Raw genomic sequence first — 25999 nt, 5'->3', positions numbered from 1 at the left:
AAAAAAAAGCAAATCACAGACATGGCACAAAACTAAAGTCATTTCAAATGGCAACTTTCTGGCTTTAAGAAACACTAACAGAAATCAAGAACAAAAAATGTGGTAGTCAGTAATGGTTACTTTTTTAACCAAACATAGGGTGAAAATTATGGAGTTACACAATTATGACTGAAAAAATGATGGAATCAACCTGTAAATTTTCATTCCCAAAACTAACACCTGAATCAAATTAGATCTGCTCGTTAGTCTGCATCTAAAAAGGAGTGATCACACCTTAAAGAGCTGTTGCACCAAGTGGACTGACATGAATCATGGCTCCAACATGAGAGATGTCAATTGAGACAAAGGAGACGATTATCAAACTCTTAAAAGAGGGTAAATCATCACGTAATGTTGCAAAAGATGTTGGTTGGTCACAGTCAGCTGTGTCTAAAATCTGGACCAAATACAAACAACATAGGAAGGTTGTTAAAGGCAAACATACTGGTAGACCAAGGAAGACATCAAAGCATCAAGACCGGAAACTTAAAGCAATATGTCTCCAAAACAGGAAATGCACAACAAAACAAATGAGGAACGAATGGGTGGAAACTGGAGTCAACCTCTGTGACCGAACTGTAAGAAACCGCCTAAAAGAAATGGGATTTACATACAGAAAAGCTAAACAAAAGCCAACATTAACACCTAAATAGAAAAAAAACAAGGTTATAATTGGCTAAGGAAAAGCAATCGTGGACTGTGGATGACTGGATGAAAGTCATATTCAGTGGTGAATCGCGAATCTGCATTGGGCAAGGTGATGACGCTGGAACTTTTGTTTGGTGTCGTTCCAATGAGATTTATAAAGATGACTGCGTGAAGAGAACATGCAAATTTCCACAGCCATTGATGATATGGGGCTGCATGTCAGGTAAAGGCACTGGGGAGATGACTGTCATTACATCTTCAATAAATGCACAAGTTTATGTTGATATTTTGGACACTTTTCTTATCCCATCAATTGAAAGAATGTTTGGGGATCATGAAATAATTTTTCAAGATGATAATGCATCCTGCCATAAACCAAAAACTGTGCAAATATTCCTTGAATAGTCCGGATCTCAATCCAATTGAAAATCTTTGGTGGAAGTTGAAGAAAATGGTCCATGACAAGGCTCCAACCTGCAAAGCTGATCTGGCAACAGCAATCAGAGAAAGTTGGAGGCAGATTGATGAAGAGAACTGTTTGACACTCATTAAGTCCATGCCTCAGAGACTGCAAGCTGTTATAAAAGCCAGGGGTGGTGCAACAAAATACTAGTGATGTGTTGGAGTGTTTTTTTATTTGTTTGTTTTTCGTGATTCCATAATTTTTTCCCTCATAATTGAATGACTCCATATTTTTTACCGTATGCTTGGTTAAAAAAAAGTAACCATTACTGACTACCACATTTTTTGTTCTTGATTTCTTTTAGTGTTTCTTAAAGCCAGAAAGTTGCCATTTTAAATGACTTTAGTTTTGTGCCATGTCTGTGATCTGCTTTTTTTCTACAAAATTAAACAACTGAATGAACATCCTCCAAGGCCAGTGATTGCATAATTTTAGGCAGGGGTTGTACTATTGTATGAACAAAGACATAGGTTTAAAAAAGAACTGACTCCAGTCGAATTACTGTACACAATACACATGAAAGCTTGATCGCATCACTATTATTAATCTTTGATTAATAATACTATTAACCACCGCGCTAAACCGAAACTGGAATATCAATGTACTTACTTTTGATATGGCTATTACTATGTTGTCTGGAATCCCTTGTGAGTGAAGGGTTACACCTGGTTACAGTGGTTTGCTGAAAGGTAAAGTGTACAGCAGAGTGATATATTATTTGATTTGGACCGTACAAATGAATTTATCAAAAGTCTTGGTTACATACACTTACTCTTTTTATGAGGCTGTATAGGTTGCACCTGTGGTGTTTCAATGTGGGGTTAATAGTTTCTCTTTCCACAGTGTAGTGAACCGATACTGGAAGGCAAAGTGTGTAAAACCTTGGTATATTGTTTATATTGTACACACAAAGTATCAACGGTATTAGCTGGGTGCACTTACTCCTTATATAAGGTTGTACAGTTTACACTTGGGATGTTCTTATGTGAGGTTTTGGTATTTGTCTTTCCATGGTGTGCTAAACTGATGCTGGTGAGGAAACAAAGTAGAGAATGAAGTGATTTGCAAGCAATACACTAGAACATTAGGAAGTTACTGGCCACAATGATTGGAGTGGTATTAATAGGAATTAGTTTGCACTCACCACATGTTTGCTTATGAAGGTACCCGTGGTGAGGTAGGCAAGGTAGTCCACTGGATACGGTGCCGATAAAGTAACCCCCTGAGCTGGGCGGGTTAGAGTCCGGTGTGCGTGCCAGAGGCCGCGGTTCCTGGACGAGAACGTACCGGCGAGTGGTGAGGAGGTACCAGCGCCTCGCGTGCCCCGGCCGGAAGCAACGCTGAGGACGCGGTGCCGAGATGGGGCAGAGCTAGTGTGACGTCACAGAAAGCAGGGACGGGTGCGCGAGAGAGACAAGCTGCCAACTAGTTTCGAGAGGTAACTCCCCTCTTCGTCAGGGCTTAGTCTCTCTCGCGCACCCGTCCCTGCTTTCTGTGACGTCACACTAGCTCTGCCCCATCTCGGCACAGCGTCCTCAGCGTTGCTTCCGGCTGGGGCACGCGAGGCGCTGGTACCTCCTCACCACTCGCCGGTACGTTCTCTTCCAGGAACCGCGGCCTCTGGCACGAACACCGGACTCTAACCCGCCCAGCTCAGCGGGTTACTTTATCGGCACCGTATCCAGTGGACTACCTTGCCTACCTCACCACGGGTACCTTCATAAGCAAACATGTGGTGAGTGCCAACTAATTCCTATTAATACCACTGCAATCATTGTGGCCAGTAACTTCCTAATGTTCTAGTGTATTGCTTGCAAATCACTTCATTCTCTACTTTGTTTCCTCACCAGCATCAGTTTAGCACACCGTGGAAAGACAAATACCAAAACCTCACATAAGAACATCCCAAGTCTAAACTGTACAACCTTATATAAGGAGTAAGTGCACCCAGCTAATACCCTTGATACTTTGTGTGTACAATATAAACAATATACCGAGGTTTTACACACTTTGCCTTCCAGTATCGGTTCACTACACTGTGGAAAGAGAAACTATTAACCCCACATTGAAACACCACAGGTGCAACCTATACAGCCTCATAAAAAGAGTAATTGTATGTAACCAACACTTTTGATATATTCATTTGTACGGTCCAAATCAAATAATATATCACTCTGCTGTACACTTTACCTTTCAGCAAACCACTGTAACCAGGTGTAACCCTTCACTCACAAGGGACCCCAGACAACATAGTAATAGCCATATCAAAAGTAAGTACATTGATATTCCAGTTTCGGTTTAGCGCGGTGGTTAATAGTATTATTAATCAACTGGTTTAATTTTTAACAGAGTTTTGCACAGAACCTGTTTTAACCACCTGCAGCTTCCGTGGCTTCCTACCTCATCCTTCCAGGTGAATAAGCGCCAGTGTATATACGTTTTTTATTATTAATCTTTAGTACTTGACAATTTTCTATTTATTTTTCAGAGAGATTCATCCAAGATATATTATTCAAACAACATTTACATTGCTCCAAAGCATTCTGTTATCATAACACGTAACACCTTAAAATTGAATATCTCTTGCGGATACAATCTGACAGATCAGACCACCCTGAATATACCTGTGAATGTCACCAAGTGCTCAAAAGCTAAGTTACAAGATTATACACCAAAGACAGGAGAAACTGAGTCCTCAACTTTCCAAAGGTAACAACTAAAATAGATTAGTTGGTACTACCAAGATTTGATTGATAACAATTTATGTACAAATTTTAAATGGGTCATTATTTATTTATTATGCTTTCTTATATGTGCCAGGGGCTGGCAAATTTTAGCCTGGGGGGGCAAGCACACAACAGTGGCCCATGAGTCATGGCTCATCGGAGTCATATTAACCTCTGACTGCTTCATAAATTAGAGGTAACAAGTAAAAAGACAAAAATTGGTGTGTTATTGGGATTGCACACACCTATGAAATTACAGATACATTTTAGTGTCTGTAACAGCGCGGGACATGAATAAAACACTTTTTTGGTAGGTATGCAGAGGCATCTATGAGTGTATAAAGGGGCTGTAGGAACTCCGTTTACAAGCTTTTAAAGGTGATAGGGTTTATAAGGTATAAAACTGGTGACAGGTTCCTTATGTTTATAGGAACCCTCATTCACAATAGGCCATAGTAAATGGACTATAATTAAAGAAGGTCTGTCAGCCTCAAAACTCAATTTAAACTACTTAAACAGTCATAGAAGGACTTAGTTCCATATAAAGAAAATTAGACCTGTAGTGTAGTCACTTCTTTTTTCAGAAAAAAAAGTTTAATTTCATAAGCAAATAAGGCCTCCTCAGTGTATTTTTGGTGTGGCCAAAGGATCACACACCATTCCGCCCTCTTGGTCAGCATGTTTATACCTCCCCTTAGCTTGACAGCACACGTCTGCCCAGAGTGAGCGCTATGTGAGTTGAATCCTTTTCCCTCCATGTCTGCATTGACAATGCAAAACCCAGCTAGCGTACACACAGTGTACATGCGGGTGTATTTTCATCCCCCTCTCCCATCTTCAGTTCCCATTCACTGCACTCAAGAATCACATTGTAGAGGTCGGTTGATGGAGACAGGAGAGAGGGATGAGAGTGCACCTGCACTGACCTTGTGCACAAGGCCAGGGATTAAGTTCAGACAGCGCTCGCTTTGGACAAGTGAGCTTTGTCAATCAAGCTAAGAACAGGTGCACAGAATGGTGATTGAGGGGGTGGAATAGTGCACTAAGCCCTTAGCCATGCCAAGGGTGCAACGAGAACAGGGCCAGACTGGCCATCTGACAATTCTGGCAAATGCCGAAAGGGTCTGTCTGGTCATTGGCCGCCTTGTCTGCTACATTGTTATCAGAATCTGCATGTCACGAAGTGACTGTCCTAGCGTGACATGACCCGACGAGTGGACAGTCACCAAATAGCGAAACACACAAGGGTACACCGGGGACACCTTAACAACGGTTGGCCCTGTCAGTAGTGAACAGGGAATAGGACACCTCCTGCACTCACCTGAGGATGTGCCTGCTCTTGCTACTGTCCCTATATGGGTTCTTTCACCCAGTCGCCGAGCAGGATACCTAGTCCCTCACTTGCCCTGCTCCTATCCCTAAGTAGGGAACTGGCAGGTGAAAGCACTGGTCCCACCGCTGCACTAATACAACACAGGGGAGAGTTACAGACAACAAAGGGACAAAGCAACAATAAACACCACACTTAGCTTTCTCTGCTGCAATGCACCGCACAGCAGAGTAAGGCACCAGATATAAGTATTCAGCTGAAGAACCACCGAACTCAGCAAGCTCCTTCTCCAGCTTGGTTGGTCTCCAAAAGGACCTCTATAACCAACAGTCAGCGGATGCATAAGGTGACCTTTTAAAGGAAGGTGGGAGTGGTCACCACCCACATCAGGAGAACTAGCAGCAATGCAATTACATCAGCAGCAAAACTGAATTAACCACCGATAGCCTGAAAGGAAAAAAGTTTTAATCTGAGAGGCCAGATCTGCCACAGATCCAAACATGGATCGTGACACTGCATCCTCAAGACGCCCATACTGTTAACAGTTGTGACTGAGCACAAAGTATTTGGCTCCATCACTTACCCCAGCAGGCTACAAGCATCTGTTCTGTCTGCAACCTGCTTAAGGCCAGCACCAACAGGGGACGTCGGTGTCGGTGGTACTCCTTGCCTCCACACTGAAGCGGTCACTAACAAGAACACAGGGTGGGAGTCACATACCAGCTGCAGCCTTCCCTATGAACAGTGAATAAGGCTCATGGTGGACTAACTACCTCTTACAATACCTTATGTGCATTCCATTACTTTTGAAAGATACAAAGGCTAAGTCTACCTCAATTCATCAGTTTTCCTAGCAATTGATAACAAAGACCACTTTTGACAGACTTCCATAGGGCAATCTGAAAGCCCAGGACCTACATATGATAAAACTACCATAAGATTGTCTTCCTGACGAAGGCTCGTGCCTGAGCCGAAATGTTGGAAACCATTCTCTTTTGCACAAGTTATATTTAAAAAACTTTGAAAGCAACAGTTCTGTCTTCACGTTTTTGGAGTCTGCCGGGGTTAGATCTTTTGTATGGTGGTGCAATGATGTCACTGCATCGCTCCGCCAGCATCCACTGCGAGAATGGATAGAAGAGGAGTTGGATGCTGTAGAGGATGAGGTGTCTGGATAAGGTGAGTATTAAAATGAATTTATTTTATTCTTGGGGTGCTGTGGGAGACCATCACACTTTATTGGGCTCTGTGAGTTGGACCATAATAGTATATAAGGGGCTGTGGGGTGGACCATCATACTATATAGAGGACTGTTGAGGGGAAGATCATACTACATAGAGGACTGTTGGAGTGACCATCATACTATATGGGGAACTGTGAGGTGGACAATCATACTAAATAGGGGGCCATGAGGTGAACTATCATACTACATAGGATCTGTGAGGTGTACCATAATAGTATATAAGGAGCTGTGGAATGTACCATCATAGTCCATCACACCATATGGGGGGTGTTAGTTGGACCACCCTACTATATAGAGGGGTGAAGGGAAAATCATACTATACGGGGCAGTGAGATGGACAATCATACTATTCAGGGGGCTGTGATGCGAACCATCATACCATATAGGGGATTGCTCAGGAGCATTATTAAAATAATGAGGCACTGAGAGTCATTATTATAAGTAAGCAGGCAAAATGGGGGGATGGTTATCATTCTAGGGTCAGCAAGGAGTAATTATGGGAGTGGAGAGCAGTGAATATTGATTCCCTTAAGTAGCTGGCACGCATGAACTCCCAGCAGCTGCAGGAAGCCAGCGGCTGCGACTAACAGCATGTCAAACATATTATTCTATATACAGTATACACCTGATGTCTGTACACATAGTATAGGATATATCAGACATATTATCCTGTGTATACACCTGATGTCTGTACACATAGTATACCACATACAATATAGAGGAGAATATAAAGTATGATTAGCATATGATAAAGTGTAATACAGACATAAGATATTATACCAGCTGCATATTATTCTGTATATAACATCGGATGTTTGTACATAGTGTGACTCAGACATTCGATGTCATGTATAGGATGTGACTGTTCTATATTACACTATGACTACAGACATCAGATGTTACACCAGTCACATATTATTCTGAATATAACATATAATGTTGGATATCTGAGTACAAAATATTACATACAGTTAACAGGGTAATATGTGACTGGTATATGGTACAATATGAAGGTGTACTGGTATGATGATTTACAGATATCAGATGTCAAACAGAATAGTATCTGATGGTGTATATATTATATTTTTGCGCCACCCCAGTGTTTTTTTTTTCATTTCAGCGCTGTTTGCTTAGACTTACTGCCTAGTTTACAGGGGGACCCCAGAAAAAAAATTGACATAGGGTCCCCCTATAAAATCTAACCAGCAAAGGCTAAGCAGACAGCTGCAGGCTGATATTAATAGCCTAGGAAGGGACCATGGATATTGGCCCTTCCCAGACTAAAAACATCAGCTCTCAGCTTCCACAGAAAATGTGCATCTATAAGATGCTCCAAATCAGGCATTTAGGCTCTCTCTTCCCACTTGTCCTGTAGAGGTGGCAAGTGTAGCTCATATTTGTGGGGTTGATGTCACCTTTGCATTGTCAGGTGACATCAAGCCCACAGGTTAGTAATGGAGAGGTGTCTATAAGACTGTGACTGCTCTTAAAGACAGCTGACGATACACTGACAGAAGGTGATCACAGCTGGGAAAGTTCTTATGCAGCTGTGCCATTAGTGAGAGCACTGGAACTGATGAACTCCAGTGAACTCTCACGGCAGCTCAGTGATACACCGTGGGAGCGATCACCTCCTGTCAGTGTATCGCCGGGGGGCCGGTCAGAGCAGTCACATCTCCCGATGTGATTGTTCTACAGATGAGATCTCCAAGGGACACTCAGGATTACGTGAACTATGGCGGAAAGGTGAGTATATGTTGGTTTATTATTTTACATTATTTCTAGGAGATGAGGGCATCAGGGATTTGGTGCTAAGGTGAGTATAATGTTTTTATATTTTTATTTGAATATGTTATTTTACTTTTTTTAACTGTGAGCACAGGCACCAGCAGATGAGACTACGCCTCCCATCAGCGGCACCTGTTGTCACTAGGGTTGAGCGACTTTTTCCTTTTTTGGGGCGCATCACCACGAATGAAGCTAATGTAGGTCAATGACCTGTAGTTACCTTCAGTCGCGGCGATGCGCCCTCTGCTGGATGTCCTCATATGACGTCGAGCGTGGGAAAAAGATCCCAGGCTGCAGTTCATGAGGACATCCAGCAGAGGGCGCCTCACCACGAATGAAGGTAAATACAGGTCATTGACCTACATTACCTTCATTCCTGGGGTTTTACAGGCACAAGCACAGCTGCATTATAGCAGAGCTCCTGCCTGTAAAATATTTTAAGCCCTTGAGATGGATTTACATCGTGGGACGTTACAGATCTACGGATGGTATGTATATTGTTGGTTTATTATTTTTCCTTTGTTACAGAACGATGGTCTTCAGGTGGATTACCAGTATAATAAAATATTACAACAACCTGTGTCTTTATTTCATTAAAATACTTTGCAATATTGTGTGTGTTTTTTTAACCATTTCGTACAATTGGATTAATAATGGATAGGTGTCATAATTGACGCCTCTCCATTATTAATCTGGCTTAATGTCACCTTACAATAGCAAGGTGACAATAACCCTTCATTACCCCATATCCCACCGCTACACGGGAGTGGGAAGAGAGTGGCCAAGTGCCAGAATAGGCGGATCTTCCAGATGTGCCTTTTCTGGGGTGGCTGAGGGCAGATGTTTGTAGCCAGGGGGGGGCCAATAACCATGGACCCTCTCTAGGCTATTAATATCTGCCCTCAGTCACTGGCTTTACCACTCTGGCGGAGAAAATTGCGCGGGAGCCCACGCCAATTTTTTCCGCGATTTAACCCTTAAATTTAATAGCTACAGCGCCGAAATTTTGCACATACACACTACTAACATTAGTAGTGTGGTATATGCAAAAAAAAAGGGGGATATGACATGGTTTACTGTATGTAAACCATGTCTCATATCATGTCATGTCTCAATGATATATATATATATATATATATATATATACAGTGCCTACAAGTAGTATTCAACCCCCTGCAGATTTAGCAGGTTTAATAAGATGCAAATAAGTTAGAGCCTTCAAACTTCAAACAAGAGCAGGATTTATTAACAGATGCATAAATCTTACAAACCAAAAAGTTTTGTTGCTCAGTTAAATTTTTATAAATTTTAAACATAAAAGTGTGGGTCAATTATTATTCAACCCCTAGGTTTAATATTTTGTGGAATAACCTTTGTTTGCAATTACAGCTAATAATCGTCTTTTATAAGACCTGATCAGGCCGGCACAAGTCTCTGGAGTTATCTTGGCCCACTCCTCCATGCAGATCTTCTCCAAGTTATCTAGGTTCTTTGGGTGTCTCATGTGGACTTTAATCTTGAGCTCCTTCCACAAGTTTTCAATTGGGTTAAGGTCAGGAGACTGACTAGGCCACTGCAACACCTTGATTTTGTGCCTCTTGAACCAGGCCTTGGTTTTCTTGGCTGTGTGCTTTGGGTCATTGTCTTGGTGGAAGATGAAATGACGACCCATCTTAAGATCCTTGATGGAGGAGCGGAGGTTCTTGGCCAAAATCTCCAGGTAGGCCGTGCTATCCATCTTCCCATGGATGCGGACCAGATGGCCAGGCCCCTTGGCTGAGAAACAGCCCCACAGCATGATGCTGCCACCACCATGCTTGACTGTAGGGATGGTATTCTTGGGGTCGTGTGCAGTGCCATCCAGTCTCCAAACGTCACGTGTGTGGTTGGCACCAAAGATCTCGATCTTGGTCTCATCAGACCAGAGAACCTTGAACCAGAGTCAGTCTCAGAGTCCTCCAAGTGATCATGAGCAAACTGTAGACGAGCCTTGACATGACGCTTTGAAAGTAAAGGTACCTTACGGGCTCGTCTGGAATGGAGACCATTGCGGTGGAGTACGTTACTTATGGTATTGACTGAAACCAATGTCCCCACTGCCATGAGATCTTCCCGGAGCTCCTTCCTTGTTGTCCTTGGGTTAGCCTTGACTCTTCGGACAAGCCTGGCCTCGGCACGGGAGGAAACTTTCAAAGGCTGTCCAGGCCGTGGAAGGCTAACAGTAGTTCCATAAGCCTTCCACTTCCGGATGATGCTCCCAACAGTGAAGACAGGTAGGCCCAACTCCTTGGAAAGGGTTTTGTACCCCTTGCCAGCCTTGTGACCCTCCACGATCTTGTCTCTGATGGCCTTGGAATGCTCCTTTGTCTTCCCCATGTTGACCATGTATGAGTGCTGTTCACAAGTTTGGGGAGGGTCTTAAATAGTCAGAAAAGGCTGGAAAAAGAGATAATTAATCCAAACATGTGAAGCTCATTGTTCTTTGTGCCTGAACTACTTCTTAATACTTTAGGGGAACCAAACAGAATTCTGGTGGGTTGAGGGGTTGAATAATAAATGACCCTCTGAAAATACTTTTCCCAATTTAAAAAAAAAATAAACAAAGAAATAACATTCTTTTTTTGCTGCAGTGCATTTCACACTTCCAGGCTGATCTACAGTCCAAATGTCACAATGCCAAGTTAATTCCAAATGTGTAAACCTGCTAAATCTGCAGGGGGTTGAATACTACTTGTAGGCACTGTATATATATATATATATATATATATTAAAAAAACGAAACCCGACTTTGGAGCGAACATCGCCGACGGCCGACCCGATCCCACAGTGAGATCGGGTCGGGTTTCACGAAACCCGACTTTCCCAAAGGTCGGCGACTATTGAAATTGGCCGATCTGTTTCGCTCAACCCTAGTTGTCACTGTTATCAGTGACAGCAGACTTGGCCCGATGGGAGCAGCAGTCTCATCGGCCCACGCCTGCAGGTCACAGCAGGGGTCACGCTGACAAATGACAGCATGATCATGCAGCGTGCTGACCGACAGTCTCCAGTAGCATTACCGCGGGTGACAGTCACAGCTGCAGGGTCACACTGACATCTGCCAGCATGATCCCGCAGCACTCTGACCAACGGTCTTACACTCAGTAGCATTACCATCAATAAGAACTACCATGTCGGTGTTCCCATGCTGTCACACCGATGTCAGCATGGGAAACGCTATAGGAAGCTGGAAATTGCAAAACAAAAACTCAGCAAATCCGCAGCAAATCTGCAAACATGTTTATACCTGCATTTTTGCTGCAGATTTGACTGACTCAATTGAAGTCAATGGGTGCAGAAACGCAAAAAGAATTGACATGCTGCAAAAAAAACGCACCGCAAATACGCACGGAAATTTACTGATCATGTGCACAACAGTTCAGGATTGTCATTGAATAGGTTTGCATAAGGATTCCATAGCACCTTTGGCCCATTTCTGCACAGAAAAAAACACCACGAAAACGCATTAAAAATGCACTGTGTGCACATAGCCTCATACAGATTGGGATAACTACACACTGCATGAAGGTTCACACTGCCATAATAAAATCACCCTGATCCTCAGTAGAGCAGCCATAAAGTTCAGGATCCAGCCCTGAACTTGTGATAGGGATATCATTGTCTGGCCAAATCCTCTCTGTACAAACTGCATAAATCTCCTGCCAGTCAGCAGGATTGTGCATAGTAACCCATACACAGTGTCAGGTCGGCACTTCTTGTTGTTTCTAAATCTTTATTTTCAGTTTTGTGTTAATGAGATTCACTAAGGCGGTACTGGTGTATGTGGTGCTCTGATTATATATTCATAATGCAGACTGCTGACAGGTCTCTGATCCCTCAGCGACCTGCCCCCTAGTTTGCATAATGAATATACTAATGTATGTATTGGAAAAAAAGCATGTCACTTCATCAAAATGGCAGAGCCTGCGCACTTACTCTTATTGGTTAGTGCCTATTATCTTCCTGTGTTTCAAAGAAAAAAAAATCAATATCAATATGGCGCCGTCTGGTGCGCCTGCGCCACTAGCGTAGCTACCGGGGGGCAGAGGGGGCATGTCGTCCAGGGCCCCGCACTCTGAGGGGCCCCACCCGGAGCTACGCTACTGTAGCTGTATTGGCGTGCACAGCGTGCCTGTACAGTTACACTCTGTGGCAGGGCAGGGAGACACAATCTCACTGCTCTGCCACCCAGCAGCTATGGGGCCAGTGAGCAGGTGGGGGGCCTGGTGCAAGCAGTGGGCCCCCCGCCTGTCCTTGCAAGGTCAGCTGTATTGGCTAGATGCCTATACAGCTGACAGCAGTGCTGAGAGAGGGAGCTTTACGCTCCCTCTCCTATCATCCGCCTGTCACTGTCTGACGTCACCGATGCCGACACTGACAGGGGGTAGCGATGACGTCAGTACTTTGCACCTGCAGTCGGAGATGAGCGGGAGCAGCGCAGAAACCAGGAGGAAGAGAGGTGAGTATTTAGTTTATGGGACTACATTACACTACAGAGGTTGGCTATGGGTTTTTATTATACTACAGAGGGTGGCTCTGGGGGTGCATTATACTACAGAGGGTGGCTCTGGGGGTGCATTATACTAGAGGGTGGCTATGGGGCTACATTACACGACAGAGGGTGGCTATGGGGGTGCATTATACTGCAGAGGGTGGCTATGGGGGTGTATTATACTGGGAAGCTCCATGGGTATAACCCCCTTCCCAGGCTATAAACATCTGACCCCAGTAGTTTGCTTTCCCTCTGCTGGTAGTGAAAATTGAGCGGGAGTCCGCGCCCTTTTTTCCATAAAATAATCTTTTATTAATTAAATACATGTCCAGTAATTTGCACACATACTGTACTAATTGTATTTGTCACTGTCATCTATATATCTACCTATTCTATTTCCATTTACTGTATGTAATCTCTCTCTTCTGTCCTGTCAGCTCCTGCAGTGATTTTACAGAACACCGCAGATGAATTACCAGCTTTTCTTCTGTCTATCTTTCTGTGCAATATACACTGTGTTCCAAATTATTATGCAAATTTGATTTAAGTGTCATAAAGATTTAATTGTTTTGTTTTTCAAATAAACTCATGGATGGTATTGTGTCTCAGGGCTCAATGGATCACTGAACTCAATCTTAAACACATGGGATAATTAGTTTTCCAGGTGATTCTAATTAAAGGAAAACTACTTAAAAATGATGTTCCACATTATTAAGCAGGTCACAGTTTTCAAGTAATATGGGAAAGAAAAAGGATCACTCTGCTGCTGAAAAAGCATTAAATAGTGCAATGCCGTGGTGAAGGGATGAAAACATTAGAAATTTCCCAAAAACTTAAGCGTGATCATCGTACTGTTAAGAGATTTGTGGCTGTATCTGAGCACAGATGTGTTTGTGCTGATAAAGGCATAATGAGGAAGATTTCTGCCAGGCAAGTTCATCAGATTAAGAGAGCAGCTGCTAAAAAGCCATTACAAAGCAGCAAACAGATATTTGAAGCTGCTGGTGCCTCTGGATTCCCTCGAACCTCAAGGTGTAGGCTCCTTCAAAGGCTTGCTGTGGTGCATAAACCTACTATTCGGCCACCCTTAAACAGTGTTCACAAGCAGAAATGGTTGCAATGGGCCCACACATACATGAAGACTAATTTCCAAACATTCTTGTTTACTGATAAGTGTTGAGCAACCCTGGATGGTCCAAATGGATGGAGTAGTGGATGGTTGGTGGATGGCCACCATGTCCCAACAAGGCTGCAACGTCAGCAAGGTGGTGGAGGAGTCATGTTTTGGGCCGGGATCATGGAGAAACAGCTGGTAGGGCCCTTTAAGGATCCTAAAGGTGTGAAAATGACCTCTGCAAAGTTTATAGAGTTTCTGACTGACAACTTTCTTCCATGGTATAAAAAGCAGAAACGTGCCTTCAGGAGCAAAATCATCTTCATACATGACAATGCACCATCTCATGCTGCAAAAAAAAAACCTCTGAGTCATTGGCTGCTATGGGCATAAAAGGAGATAAACTCATGGTGTGGCCACCATCTTCCCCTGACCTCAACCCTATAGAGAACCTTTGGAGTATCATCAAGCAAAAGATCTAGGAGGGTGGGAGACAGTTCACATCAAAACAGCAGCTCTGGGAGGCTGTTCTGACTTCATGCAAAGAAATACAAGCAGAAACTCTCCAAAAACTTACAAGTTCAATGGATGCAAGAACTGTGAAGGTGATATCAAAGAAGGGTTCCTATGTTAACTTGTAACTTGGCCTGTTAGGATGTTTTGGAGGTAAATAGCTTTTTTGTTCAGTGAATGTGACCTCCTAAAGCTGCAAATTCCACAAATGAGCATTTTCAGTTCTTTAAAACATATCAAATGTTTAGAAATTCTACTGTGCCTAATAATTTGGAACAGTGCATTTTAAGTCTTTATTCATTTTGGAGATTATACTGTTATCATTGGGAGGTTTATTCAATAAAATTCGATGTGTACTCTAACGTGTGATGACTTTTATTAGACTGACTATCATTTGCACCGACCATTTAGGAAAATCAGAGAAAAATGTCATTTGCATAATAATTTGGAACATAGTGTATATATATATATATATATATATATACAGTATATGCAGGGCCGGACTGGGACTAAAATTCAGCCCTGGCATTTGAAGTTACACAGGCCCACTTGTCACATGGTGACTGTATAATATCTTTGTACACTTGTAGGCAGAGCCGGTCTGTGGTCCTGGGCGCCCAATTGACGAGCAGGTGTAAACCGCTGCGGAATCCGCACAAAGAATTGACATGCTGTGGAAAAAAAACCTGCGTTTTCGCGCTGTATTTTCCGCAGCATGTGCACGGTGGATTTTGCTTTCCATAGGTTTACATGGTACGGTAAGCCACATGGAAAACAGCTGCGAATCCGCAGCGTCAAATCCGCAAAGTGTTCACATAGCCTAAAACGTCATTGTCATTTCAACAAACTTTGCAAAAATCATTAGTACAAGAGATTGTTAAGAAACTCTGTGATACATCAGAGACATCTACAGTATTTCTTTCTCCACTTATGAGCCACTTTTTCACTTACCGCCACCTTCTGAATTTATCACTCACTCGCTAATACAGAACACAAATATTTCTTGTTCATAACAAGACGGACTACCAGCACAGTGGGTTATCAGTTTACAGAATAAATTGAAGTCTATGGATAGAGTCGAGGGGTGAGGATCACTCGGCACAGTGAGAAAAAGCAGATTGTGTTGCAACAGTTAAGTGCAGCAATAACACCCAGGCAGCTCTATACTGCTTAATAATAACCTCCTTGCTCCGGTATAATGTCTTTCATGTTGCTGCTACTTTTAATCATGTGCTTCACAGACTTTGAGTCCCTCTGTTTCTATGTGGGGTGCATGGGAGACATCATAGCAATAAGCTATATTGGGAGAACTGATATAATAAAAGTAAAGCATGCAGTTGGGAAAACCTTGTTAAAATGCAAGATAGAGGCCATATAGTCACCAAGAATTGTGTTATACACAGGCTTTAATAGTGTTCTAACGCTGTGCGCCTGCCATGCTGATATCCAAGTTACCAGAAGAAAAATAACTTTTTCCCCCCCAACAGCTGCAGATTTTCAGTCATAAATGGTCCGTGGGACATCAGTCACTGCTCAGTACGTAGGCTGAACCCACGCACCAACACGGACTGACAGCTGGCGCTGTACTGAGGCACTGCAGAGTCGGCTGCCAGTCAGTGCCGGGGAGCGGTTACTATGCACTGAGCGGTAACTGAAGCCGCGCCTCTATGACTGAAAGTCAGGGGCTGCTGGGAGGAATAAAGTTAATTTCCTCCTGGTAGACAGACTTTCAGTATGGTGACGGCAATACTTTAGAACACTATTAACCTGAAGAGTAACCCTATATCTGCAAGTTAATAGCATTTGTTTACAAGACAGGTTTCCCTTAATTCTGTGTTTTGTAATTTTTCTCCTAAATTTATGTTATTCATTTAAATGCAAAGAGCTTTGAAATATTTCTTTTTACTAAAAAATAAATCTCCTTTCTTATGTGTTGTTTTATGTTTAGTACCACCATGTCTGCTTACTTGGACCCACAATATACCACACCACTTGGAAGTAATACAGTATCCGTGGGCACAGATCTCTACCTGAGCTTGATATCCCATTATGTGGATGAAGAACTGTTCATATTGAGTGTCCAAAACTGCTTTGCTACCAGCGATGACAATATTACGAATACCAACAGAGTGCAGCTTGTCAGTGGAGGGTAAACATTTTTTGTTTCATAGATTTCTGGTTTAAAATTCATAAAGTTAGTAGCAACAGAACAGAATTTATTTTCTTTTTGCAAAAACACTTTTTTCATATTAATGGGGTGTTTTACTAAAATGATACTTATGACTAGTGTTGAGCATTCCGATACCGCAAGTATCGGGTATCGGCCGATACTTGCGGGTATCGGAATTCCGATACCGAGATCCGATACTTTTGTGGTATCGGGTATCGGTATCGAAACAACATTAATGTAAAAATGTGTAAAAGAGAGAATTAAAATAAAAAAATATTGCTATACTCACCTCTCCGACGCAGCCTGGACCTCAGCGAGGGAACCGGCAGCGTTGTTTGCTTAAAATTCGTGCTTTTCCTTCCTTACGTGAAGTCCCGGCTTGTGATTGGTCGCGTGCCGCCCATGTGGCCGCGACACGACCAATCACAGCAAGCCGTGACGTAATTTTAGGTCCTTCAGGATTTTAAAATTATGTTCTGGCTTGTGATTGGTCGCGTCGCGGTCACATGGGCGATGCGACCAATCACAAGCCGTGACGTCACGGGAGGCTGGACACGCGCGCATTTTAAAATGGTGTAGGCTCCTTCAAAGGCTTGCTGTGGTGCATAAACCTACTATTCGGCCACCCTTAAACAGTGTTCACAAGCAGAAATGGTTGCAATGGGCCCACACATACATGAAGACTAATTTCCAAACATTCTTGTTTACTGATAAGTGTTGAGCAACCCTGGATGGTCCAAATGGATGGAGTAGTGGATGGTTGGTGGATGGCCACCATGTCCCAACAAGGCTGCAACGTCAGCAAGGTGGTGGAGGAGTCATGTTTTGGGCCGGGATCATGGAGAAACAGCTGGTAGGGCCCTTTAAGGTTCCTAAAGGTGTGAAAATGACCTCTGCAAAGTTTTTAAAATGCGCGCGTGTCCTGCCTCCTGTGACGTCCCGGCTTGTGATTGGTCGCGTCGCCCATGTGACCGCGACGCGACCAATCACAAGCCAGAACGTAATTTTAAAATCCTAAAGGACCTAAAATTACGTCACGGCTTGCTGTGATTGGTCGCGTCGCGGCCACATGGGCGGCACGCGACCAATCACAAGCCGGGACTTCACGTAAGGAAGGAAAAGCGCAAATTTTAAGCAAACAACGCTGCCGGTTCTCTCGCTGAGGTCCAGGCTGCGTCGGAGAGGTGAGTATAGCAATATTTTTTATTTTAATTCTTTCTTTTACACATTAATATGGATCCCAGGGCCTGAAGGAGAGTTTCCTCTCCTTCAGACCCTGGGAACCATCAGGAATACCGTCCGATACTTGAGTCCCATTGACTTGTATTGGTATCGGGTATCGGTATCGGATTGGATCCGATACTTTGCCGGTATCGGCCGATACTTTCCGATACCGATACTTTCAAGTATCGGAAGGTATCGCTCAACACTACTTATGACTAGTGTTGAGCGATACCGTCCGATACTTGAAAGTATCGGTATCGGAAAGTATCGGCCGATACCGGCAAAGTATCGGATCCAATCCGATACCGATACCCGATACCAATACAAGTCAATGGGACTCAGGTATCGGACGGTATCCCTGATGGTTCCCAGGGTCTGAAGGAGAGGAAACTCTCCTTCAGGCCCTGGGAACCATATTAATGTGTAAAAGAAAGAATTAAAATAAAAAATATCGCTATACTCACCTGTCCGACGCAGCCGGGACCTCAGCGAGGGAACCGGCAGCGTTGTTTGTTTAAAATTCGCGCTTTTACTTGGTTACGTGAGGTCCCGGCTTGTGATTGGTCAGGGCGGCCATGTTGCCGGGACGCGGACCAATCACAGCAAGCCGTGACGAAATTACGTCACGGCTTGCTGTGATTGGTCCGAGTCCCGGCAACATGGCCGCCATTAACCAATCACAAGCCGTGACGTCACGGGAGGCTGGACATGCGCGTATTTTGAAAAGCGCGCGTGTCCAGCCTCCAGTGACGTCCCGGCTTATGATTGGTCACGGCGCCATGTTGCCGGGACGCGGACCAATCACAGCAAGCCGTGACGAAATTACGTCACGGCTTGCTGTGATTGGTCCGCGTCCCGGCAACATGGCCGCCATTAACCAATCACAAGCCGTGACGTCACGGGAGGCTGGACACGCGCGCTTTTCAAAATACGCGCATGTCCAGCCTCCCGTGACGTCCCGGCTTGTGATTGGTTAATGGCGGCCATGTTGCCGGGACGTCACTGGAGGCTGGACACGCGCGCTTTTCAAAATACGCGCATGTCCAGCCTCTCGTGACGTCACGGCTTGTGATTGGTTAATGGCGGCCATGTTGCCGGGACGCAGACCAATCACAGCAAGCCGTGACGTAATTTCGTCACGGCTTGCTGTGATTGGTCCGCGTCCCGGCAACATGGCCGCCCTGACCAATCACAAGCCGGGACTTCACGTAACCAAGTAAAAGCGCGAAATTTAAACAAACAACGCTGCCGGTTCCCTCGCTGAGGTCCCGGCTGCGTCGGACAGGTGAGTATAGCGATATTTTTTATTTTAATTCTCTTTTTTACACATTATTACATTAATGTTGTTGCGATACCCGATACCCGATATCACAAAAATATCGGATCTCGGTATCGGAAATTCCGATACAGCAAGTATCGGCCGATACCCGATACTTGCAGTATCGGAATGCTCAACACTACTTATGACCTATTCTTAGGATAGATCATCAACATTAGATCAGTCATGGTCCAACAATTAGCACCCCAACCAGTCAACTATTCTCAGCTGTGGCAGCAGATGTAAACAGTTGTGAGCTGAAGAGAACAGATCCACCAACTGTTCAGTGGCTGATGCCAGGTAGTGATGATTAGTTTCTATTGGAATGGACCACCTAAGAGTTTATCATCAATATCATTGCAGTAAAATACCTCTTTAAGGTAAATATAGCATGGTTTGCATATCTGGTGCTAAAATAACACAGAATGGAAACATGCTGTTGCAACGCCCCCACAGCCGCAGGGCCGAGGGGTACCCGGTACCGGGCCTCTGAGTCTCTGCTCTGGGGCTGTCACGGTGGCTAGGCCCGGTCCGTGACCCTGCCGAGGGGCGTACAGTGATAGGTATGACGGATGATGGTGGTGGTGAGGCTGTAGTGGTGCGGTGCAGTAAATAACGAGGACACCAGGTTGCAGTCTCTTTACCTCTTTACTGAAGATCTCTGGGTCCTCAGTCCGGAATACGGTTCACCAGGCTGCGCAAGTCCGGCCGGTCCAATGGCACCTCCAGAGTTGTCTTCACAGGTGGAAATCTGTGCCTTCCCTCTAGCGCTATGTGTTGCGGTCCTTCCCTGCTGTGCTTACGGAAAGTCCCCACAACTGTTGTGTCTGTTTCTTAAGTTCCCTCACAACTCGATTAGATGATGTTCTGCTAATCCTCCGTCCCTCCCTGATGTTACGGTTAGGACGGCACCCGTTTGACGGGTAGGCTCGGAGCTCTTCCGGGACCCTAGAGTCGCCCCTCTCCACAAGTTGCCCCCCAAGACTGCATAGGTGATTTAAGTGAGACAGCCCGCCTTAGACTGACTGTCCTGCCGCTGTTTAGAGTATCGCTTGAAGCTGAATATTGTAATACTCCCTCGGCGTTCCGGCCACCGGTTTTGCGCCTCAGTAGGATGTTGCCTCGGTCTTACAGCACGACTCCTACTGGTATTCTCCTTATTGCTTGATCTCGTTTCTCACTCAGCACAATCTATCTCGCTTCTGATCCTTCCTTGGGCACAGCCGCTATCCTGAGCAGGCACGGTCCCGTTACGTTCGCTCTAGTTGCCAAGCCTCTGTCAGGATCCCACCCCTGACAGAGACCCTACTGTATCTTCCCCCACAACACCCTCTGCCACAAGGTGTTGCCTGGTTCCAACCCAGTCAGCTTTCTGATCTAACTTCCTGCCTGACCCCCAGTTTACCCACTATGGTGGGGAGTGGCCTAGTGAATAGAACCCTTAGCTCCCCCCGGAGGCCCGACTGTGAAATGTATTGGTGTCTGTGATACCTGATCAGATGAACTCCTTCAGTGCCATCAGACGTACCATAGCTCCCCTTAGTGGCGGAGCCACAGTACTGCAACGACCAGGACTCTGGGGCGCTGCACTCCCCCCTGGTTAAACACAGTACTCCGGGACTGAGAAGAAAACAACAATACAAGTTAGCAAAAAGACATACAGTTTTGTTGAGTGCAATAACAATAAGTTTATTTAAACAGAGCTTCCCTTTATGGGAGGTGAGGACACTTGAACGTTACAAACATGGGTAAATGCAGCGCCCTAGAGTCCTGGTCGTTGCAGTACTGTGGCTCCGCCACTATGGGGAGCCATGGTGCGTCCGATGGCACTGAAGGAGTTCATCTGACCAGGTATCACAGACACCAATACATTTCACAGCTGGGCCTCCGGGGGGAGCTAAGGGTTCTATTCATTAGGCCACTCCCCACCATAGTGGGTAAACTGGGGGTCAGGCAGGAAGTTAGATCAGAAAGCTGACTGGGTTGGAACCAGGCAACACCTTGTGGCAGAGGGTGTTGTGGGGGAAGATACAGTAGGGTCTCTGTCAGGGGTGGGATCCTGACAGAGGCTTGGCAACTTGAACGAACGTAACGGGACCGCACCTGCTCCGGGTAGCGGCGGTGCCCAAGGAAGGACTAGAAGCGAGATAGATTGTGCTGAGTGAGAAACGAGATCACGCAAAAGGAGAAATACCAGTAGGGGTCGTGCTGTAAGACCGGAGCAACACCCTACTGAGGCGCACTACCGGTGGCCGGAACGCCGAGGGAGTATCATAACATTCAGCTTCAAGCAATACTCTAAACAGCGGCAGGACAGTCAGTCTAAGGCGGGCTGTCTAACTAAAATCACCTATGCAGTCTTGGGGGGCAACTTGTGGAGAGGGGCGACTCTAGGGTCCCGGAAGAGCTCCGAGCCTACCCGTCAAACGGGTGCCGTCCCAACCAGAACAACAGGGAGGGACGGAGGATTAGAAGAACATCATTTAATCGAGTTGTGAGGGAACTTAAGAAACAGACACAACGGTTGTGGGGACTTTCCGTAAGCACAGCAGGGAAGGACCGCAACACATAGCGCTAGAAGGAAGGCACCGATTTCCACCTGTGAGGAGAACTCTGGAGGTGCCATTGGACCGGCCGGACTTGCGCAGCCTGGTGATCCGTATTCCGGACTGAGGACCCAGAGATCTTCAGTAAAGAGGTAAAGAGACTGCAACCTGGTGTCCTCGTTATTACTGCACCACACCACCACAGCCTCACCCCCATCTACATCATCCACACCTGTTATTCACCGTGCGCCCCATGGCAGGGTCACGGACCGGGGCCTAGCCGCCGTGACAACCCCAGAGCAGAGACTCACACAGGCCCGGTACCGGGTACCCCTCGGCCCTGCGGCGGTGGGGGCGCTACAACTTGGCGTCACGAACAGGATCTACTTAAGCCTGAAGAATCAGGTCATGTGTGCCTTGGAACTGTGATTTACTGCGCTTGGACTGTACTTTATTGAGAGACTGTGTGCTGTGCCATTTGCCGCCAAAATCCGCCGCCATTACAGCGCTGAGGAGAGCGCGGGAGGAAAAGAGGGGCGTGAAGTAGGCGTGGGCAAGCTGGAGAGCGCGAACAGCAATGGCCGCCCAGTCTAAATATTGCTGTGTCCTGAGGACGTGTCCGTCAGCAGTTGAGACCCGCCTCCTGATTTTCCACGCTGGACGGAAACTGAAGAAACGAAACTATGATTCAGTTGAGGTGGAACTGGAGACCAGGACAGGCCTACAGAAAAGAATGGCCCCGCACCGGCCCCCGTCACCGGTGGATTACTCTGATATGCCCCCGCTGGAAGAGTTGGACCCGTGGGAGCTGCCGAGGGGGCATCCCGTGCCTGAATGGTCTCCGGCCCGTACGCCTTCCGCGGGAGAGGAGAGCGGCGCAGGAGGAGTTACCGCAGGTGAAGGTACCCAGTGCCGCGATCCCCGGGGGGGCCACCTCACTCCTGCACACGACCCAGCCGCTGCTGCGCCCAGTGACGCCCCGGTGCCCCCGCCATCTGGCACCAATGCACCGGGGGGGCATGACCTCGGGCCCTTCCCCTGGGGGGAATATCGAAACCACCTGATCGCAGAGTTCCAGCGAGAAGTGGAGCGGGAGGCGCGTGGTGAGCTGCTGGAGGGTTCCCTGCCGAAGTGGGGCGTCGTCATTGTTTACCTGCCCCAGACAGGAAAAGGCTTCGTGCAGGAGATCGGGACAACCCTGCGAGTCCGCCTCACCCGGGATGAAGTGGAGCACTGCCTGTGCGGAGACGGCGCCAAGTCCTTCCTGAAGCCGGGGGATGTGGTCACGTACCGCCGGCGCCTAAAGGGAAGCAGCTGGTGGGCCCGGGATATGCAGCGCTGCACGGCTGTTCTGGCGGTATCCCGAACTGAGGGGGAGGAGCTCGCCGCTGAAGCCGCTGCTGCTGCTGCTGCTGCTGCCAGCCGCATCCATCGGCCCACGCAGACCATCATTGCGGCGCACGACCTGGTCGTGCAGAAGACCCGAACCCACGAGGCATCCCTGGCCGCAGGGGTAAGCTTGGAGCCCAGTGAATCTGGCCAGCAGAAAGCCACCTGCCAGGTAAAGCCTCGGTGGGGGCTGCCTCCTGAGTAAGATTTTAAGACTCTGCTTGGAATGTAAATAGTTTCTGTTCTCTTGTTGTTCTGCTGAACCCGTCCAGGGTTAACTCTTAAAGGGATCCTTTTGTTGACCCGGGATCCCTATAGTTTTGCTTTTGTTTGATGTTTCTAAAGTTTTATTTACACAAAGTTTACAGAACTGCTGAAATCATGAACAGTGCATGATCCGAACTTCTTGTATATAGTTTGCACCTTATTAAAGGCGCTCCCTACTGGTTTTACTTAAAGAAGGACTCTTTGTGAAGATACCACACTGGAACCTTTGCTGAGTATGGACTGGTAGCTGAGAAGGCGTGCTACCTCATAGAGACTTGGTCCCCTCTTAAAGGGGATGTTCATTTGTTGCGCTTAAACCGTGATATTGCTTAAGATTGGAAGCAATAATGTCTTGACCAAAGAACGTGATGATAATGTTTACATAAGAAAGTTATATGTATTTAATTAGTTAAATGTGAAGAAATACTGATGATGTGCTCTGAGAAGTAAAAGGTGAAAGATAGAAGAAGGATGCAGTGGACCCGTAGGGATAGACGTGGTGTCCAGCATGCATGAAAGAAAGATAATGAGAAGGCTTAATGTTCAATAGAAAATGTTTTTGATAATGCTGATAGATAGTTAGGATAGAAGGTAAACCCTGAGTCCTCATAGGAGTCATGTAGAGATGACTTAGTGCTCTTAAACTGAAAGTAATGTTATGTTCTATACTGTGTATAGTAGTTGAAAAGGCAGTAGGCCCTGGCTGAACGGGGCGGTCCTGTAACTGAAAGGAGAGGCAGTAGGTCTGGTGCCGATAGGACAGGCGGTCCTGCAGATTTAAAGAAGGAGAATGAGAAAGTTAAATTACCTTATAATGTGATTATAGGAAGGTCTTTAGTGGGTTCAGAGTGTATATCCTTAAAGGCAATGTTAAATTATTGTTCAACAATTTTGCACTTAGTAGAATACCCGGTTGGGTAACAGGAGTTATTTATAGCCTGTAATTTATAATGTTAACTATGTTTGTAACGTTCAAGTGTCCTTACCTCCCATAAAGGGAAGCCTGTTCAAGTATACTTATTGTTATTACACTCAACGAAACTGTATGTCTTTTTGCTAACTTGTATTGTTGTTTTCTTCCCAGTCCCGGAGTACTGTGTTTAACCAGGGGGGAGTGCAGCGCCCCAGAGTCCTGGTCGTTGCAGTACTGTTGCTCCGCCACTATGGGGAGCCATGGTGCGTCCGATGGCACTGAAGGAGTTCATCTGACCAGGTATCACAGACACCAATACATTTCACAGCTGGGCCTCCGGGGGGAGCTAAGGGTTCTATTCATTAGGCCACTCCCCACCATAGTGGGTAAACTGGGGGTCAGGCAGGAAGTTAGATCAGAAAGCTGACTGGGTTGGAACCAGGCAACACCTTGTGGCAGAGGGTGTTGTGGGGGAAGATACAGTAGGGTCTCTGTCAGGGGTGGGATCCTGACAGAGGCTTGGCAACTTGAACGAACGTAACGGGACCGCGCCTGCTCCGGGTAGCGGCGGTGCCCAAGGAAGGACTAGAAGCGAGATAGATTGTGCTGAGTGAGAAACGAGATCACGCAAAAGGAGAAATACCAGTAGGGGTCGTGCTGTAAGACCGGAGCAACACCCTACTGAGGCGCACTACCGGTGGCCGGAACGCCGAGGGAGTATCATAACATTCAGCTTCAAGCAATACTCTAAACAGCGGCAGGACAGTCAGTCTAAGGCGGGCTGTCTAACTAAAATCACCTATGCAGTCTTGGGGGGCAACTTGTGGAGAGGGGCGACTCTAGGGTCCCGGAAGAGCTCCGAGCCTGCCCGTCAAACGGGTGCCGTCCCAACCAGAACAACAGGGAGGGACGGAGGATTAGAAGAACATCATTTAATCGAGTTGTGAGGGAACTTAAGAAACAGACACAACGGTTGTGGGGACTTTCCGTAAGCACAGCAGGGAAGGACCGCAAAACACATAGCGCTAGAAGGAAGGCACCGATTTCCACCTGTGAGGAGAACTCTGGAGGTGCCATTGGACCGGCCGGACTTGCGCAGCCTGGTGATCCGTATTCCGGACTGAGGACCCAGAGATCTTCAGTAAAGAGGTAAAGAGACTGCAACCTGGTGTCCTCGTTATTACTGCACCACACCACCACAGCCTCACCCCCATCTACATCATCCACACCTGTTATTCACCGTGCGCCCCACGGCAGGGTCACGGACCGGGGCCTAGCCGCCGTGACAACCCCAGAGCAGAGACTCACACAGGCCCGGTACCGGGTACCCCTCGGCCCTGCGGCGGTGGGGGCGCTACATAAATATCATAGCAACATGCTATAATTAACTTTTCTTACCCAACCGGGTATTCTACTAGTACAAACTTTTGAACAATAATTTAACATTGCCTTTAAGGACGTACACTCTGAATCCGCTAAAGACCTTCTTATAATCACATTATAATTCAATTTAACTTTTACATTCTCCTTCTTTAAATCTGCAGGACCGCCTGTCCTAACGGCACCAGACCTACTGCCTCTCCTTTCTTACAGGACCACTCCTTTCAGCCCGAGCCTTCTGTCTTTTCAACTACTATACACAGTATAGAACATAACATTACTTTCAGTTTAAGAGCACCGAGCCATCTCTACATGACTCCTAGGAGGACTCAGGGTTCACCTTCTGTCCTCGTTGTCTATCAACATTATCAAACATTTTCTATAGAACATTAAACCT

General features: G+C 46.0%; 1 protein-coding gene across 2 annotated transcripts in view; it reads left to right on the top strand.

The window, feature by feature from the left end:
- The window catches only part of LOC143815762 (uncharacterized), a 785716-nt gene that overhangs the window by 172192 nt on the left and 587525 nt on the right, over window positions 1-25999 (top strand). For both annotated transcript variants that reach the window (XM_077295356.1, XM_077295355.1), the window contains exons 6-7: window positions 3639-3859; window positions 16344-16544. In XM_077295356.1, coding sequence (XP_077151471.1) covers window positions 3639-3859; window positions 16344-16544 — 422 coding nt within the window. The remainder of the gene's footprint in view (window positions 1-3638; window positions 3860-16343; window positions 16545-25999) is intronic.

This window comes from Ranitomeya variabilis, chromosome 3, assembly GCF_051348905.1.
Source record: "Ranitomeya variabilis isolate aRanVar5 chromosome 3, aRanVar5.hap1, whole genome shotgun sequence".
Taxonomy (NCBI): Eukaryota; Metazoa; Chordata; class Amphibia; order Anura; family Dendrobatidae; genus Ranitomeya; species Ranitomeya variabilis.
Note: the sequence above shows the minus strand (reverse complement) of the source record. Positions and strands in the feature narration are given on the sequence as shown.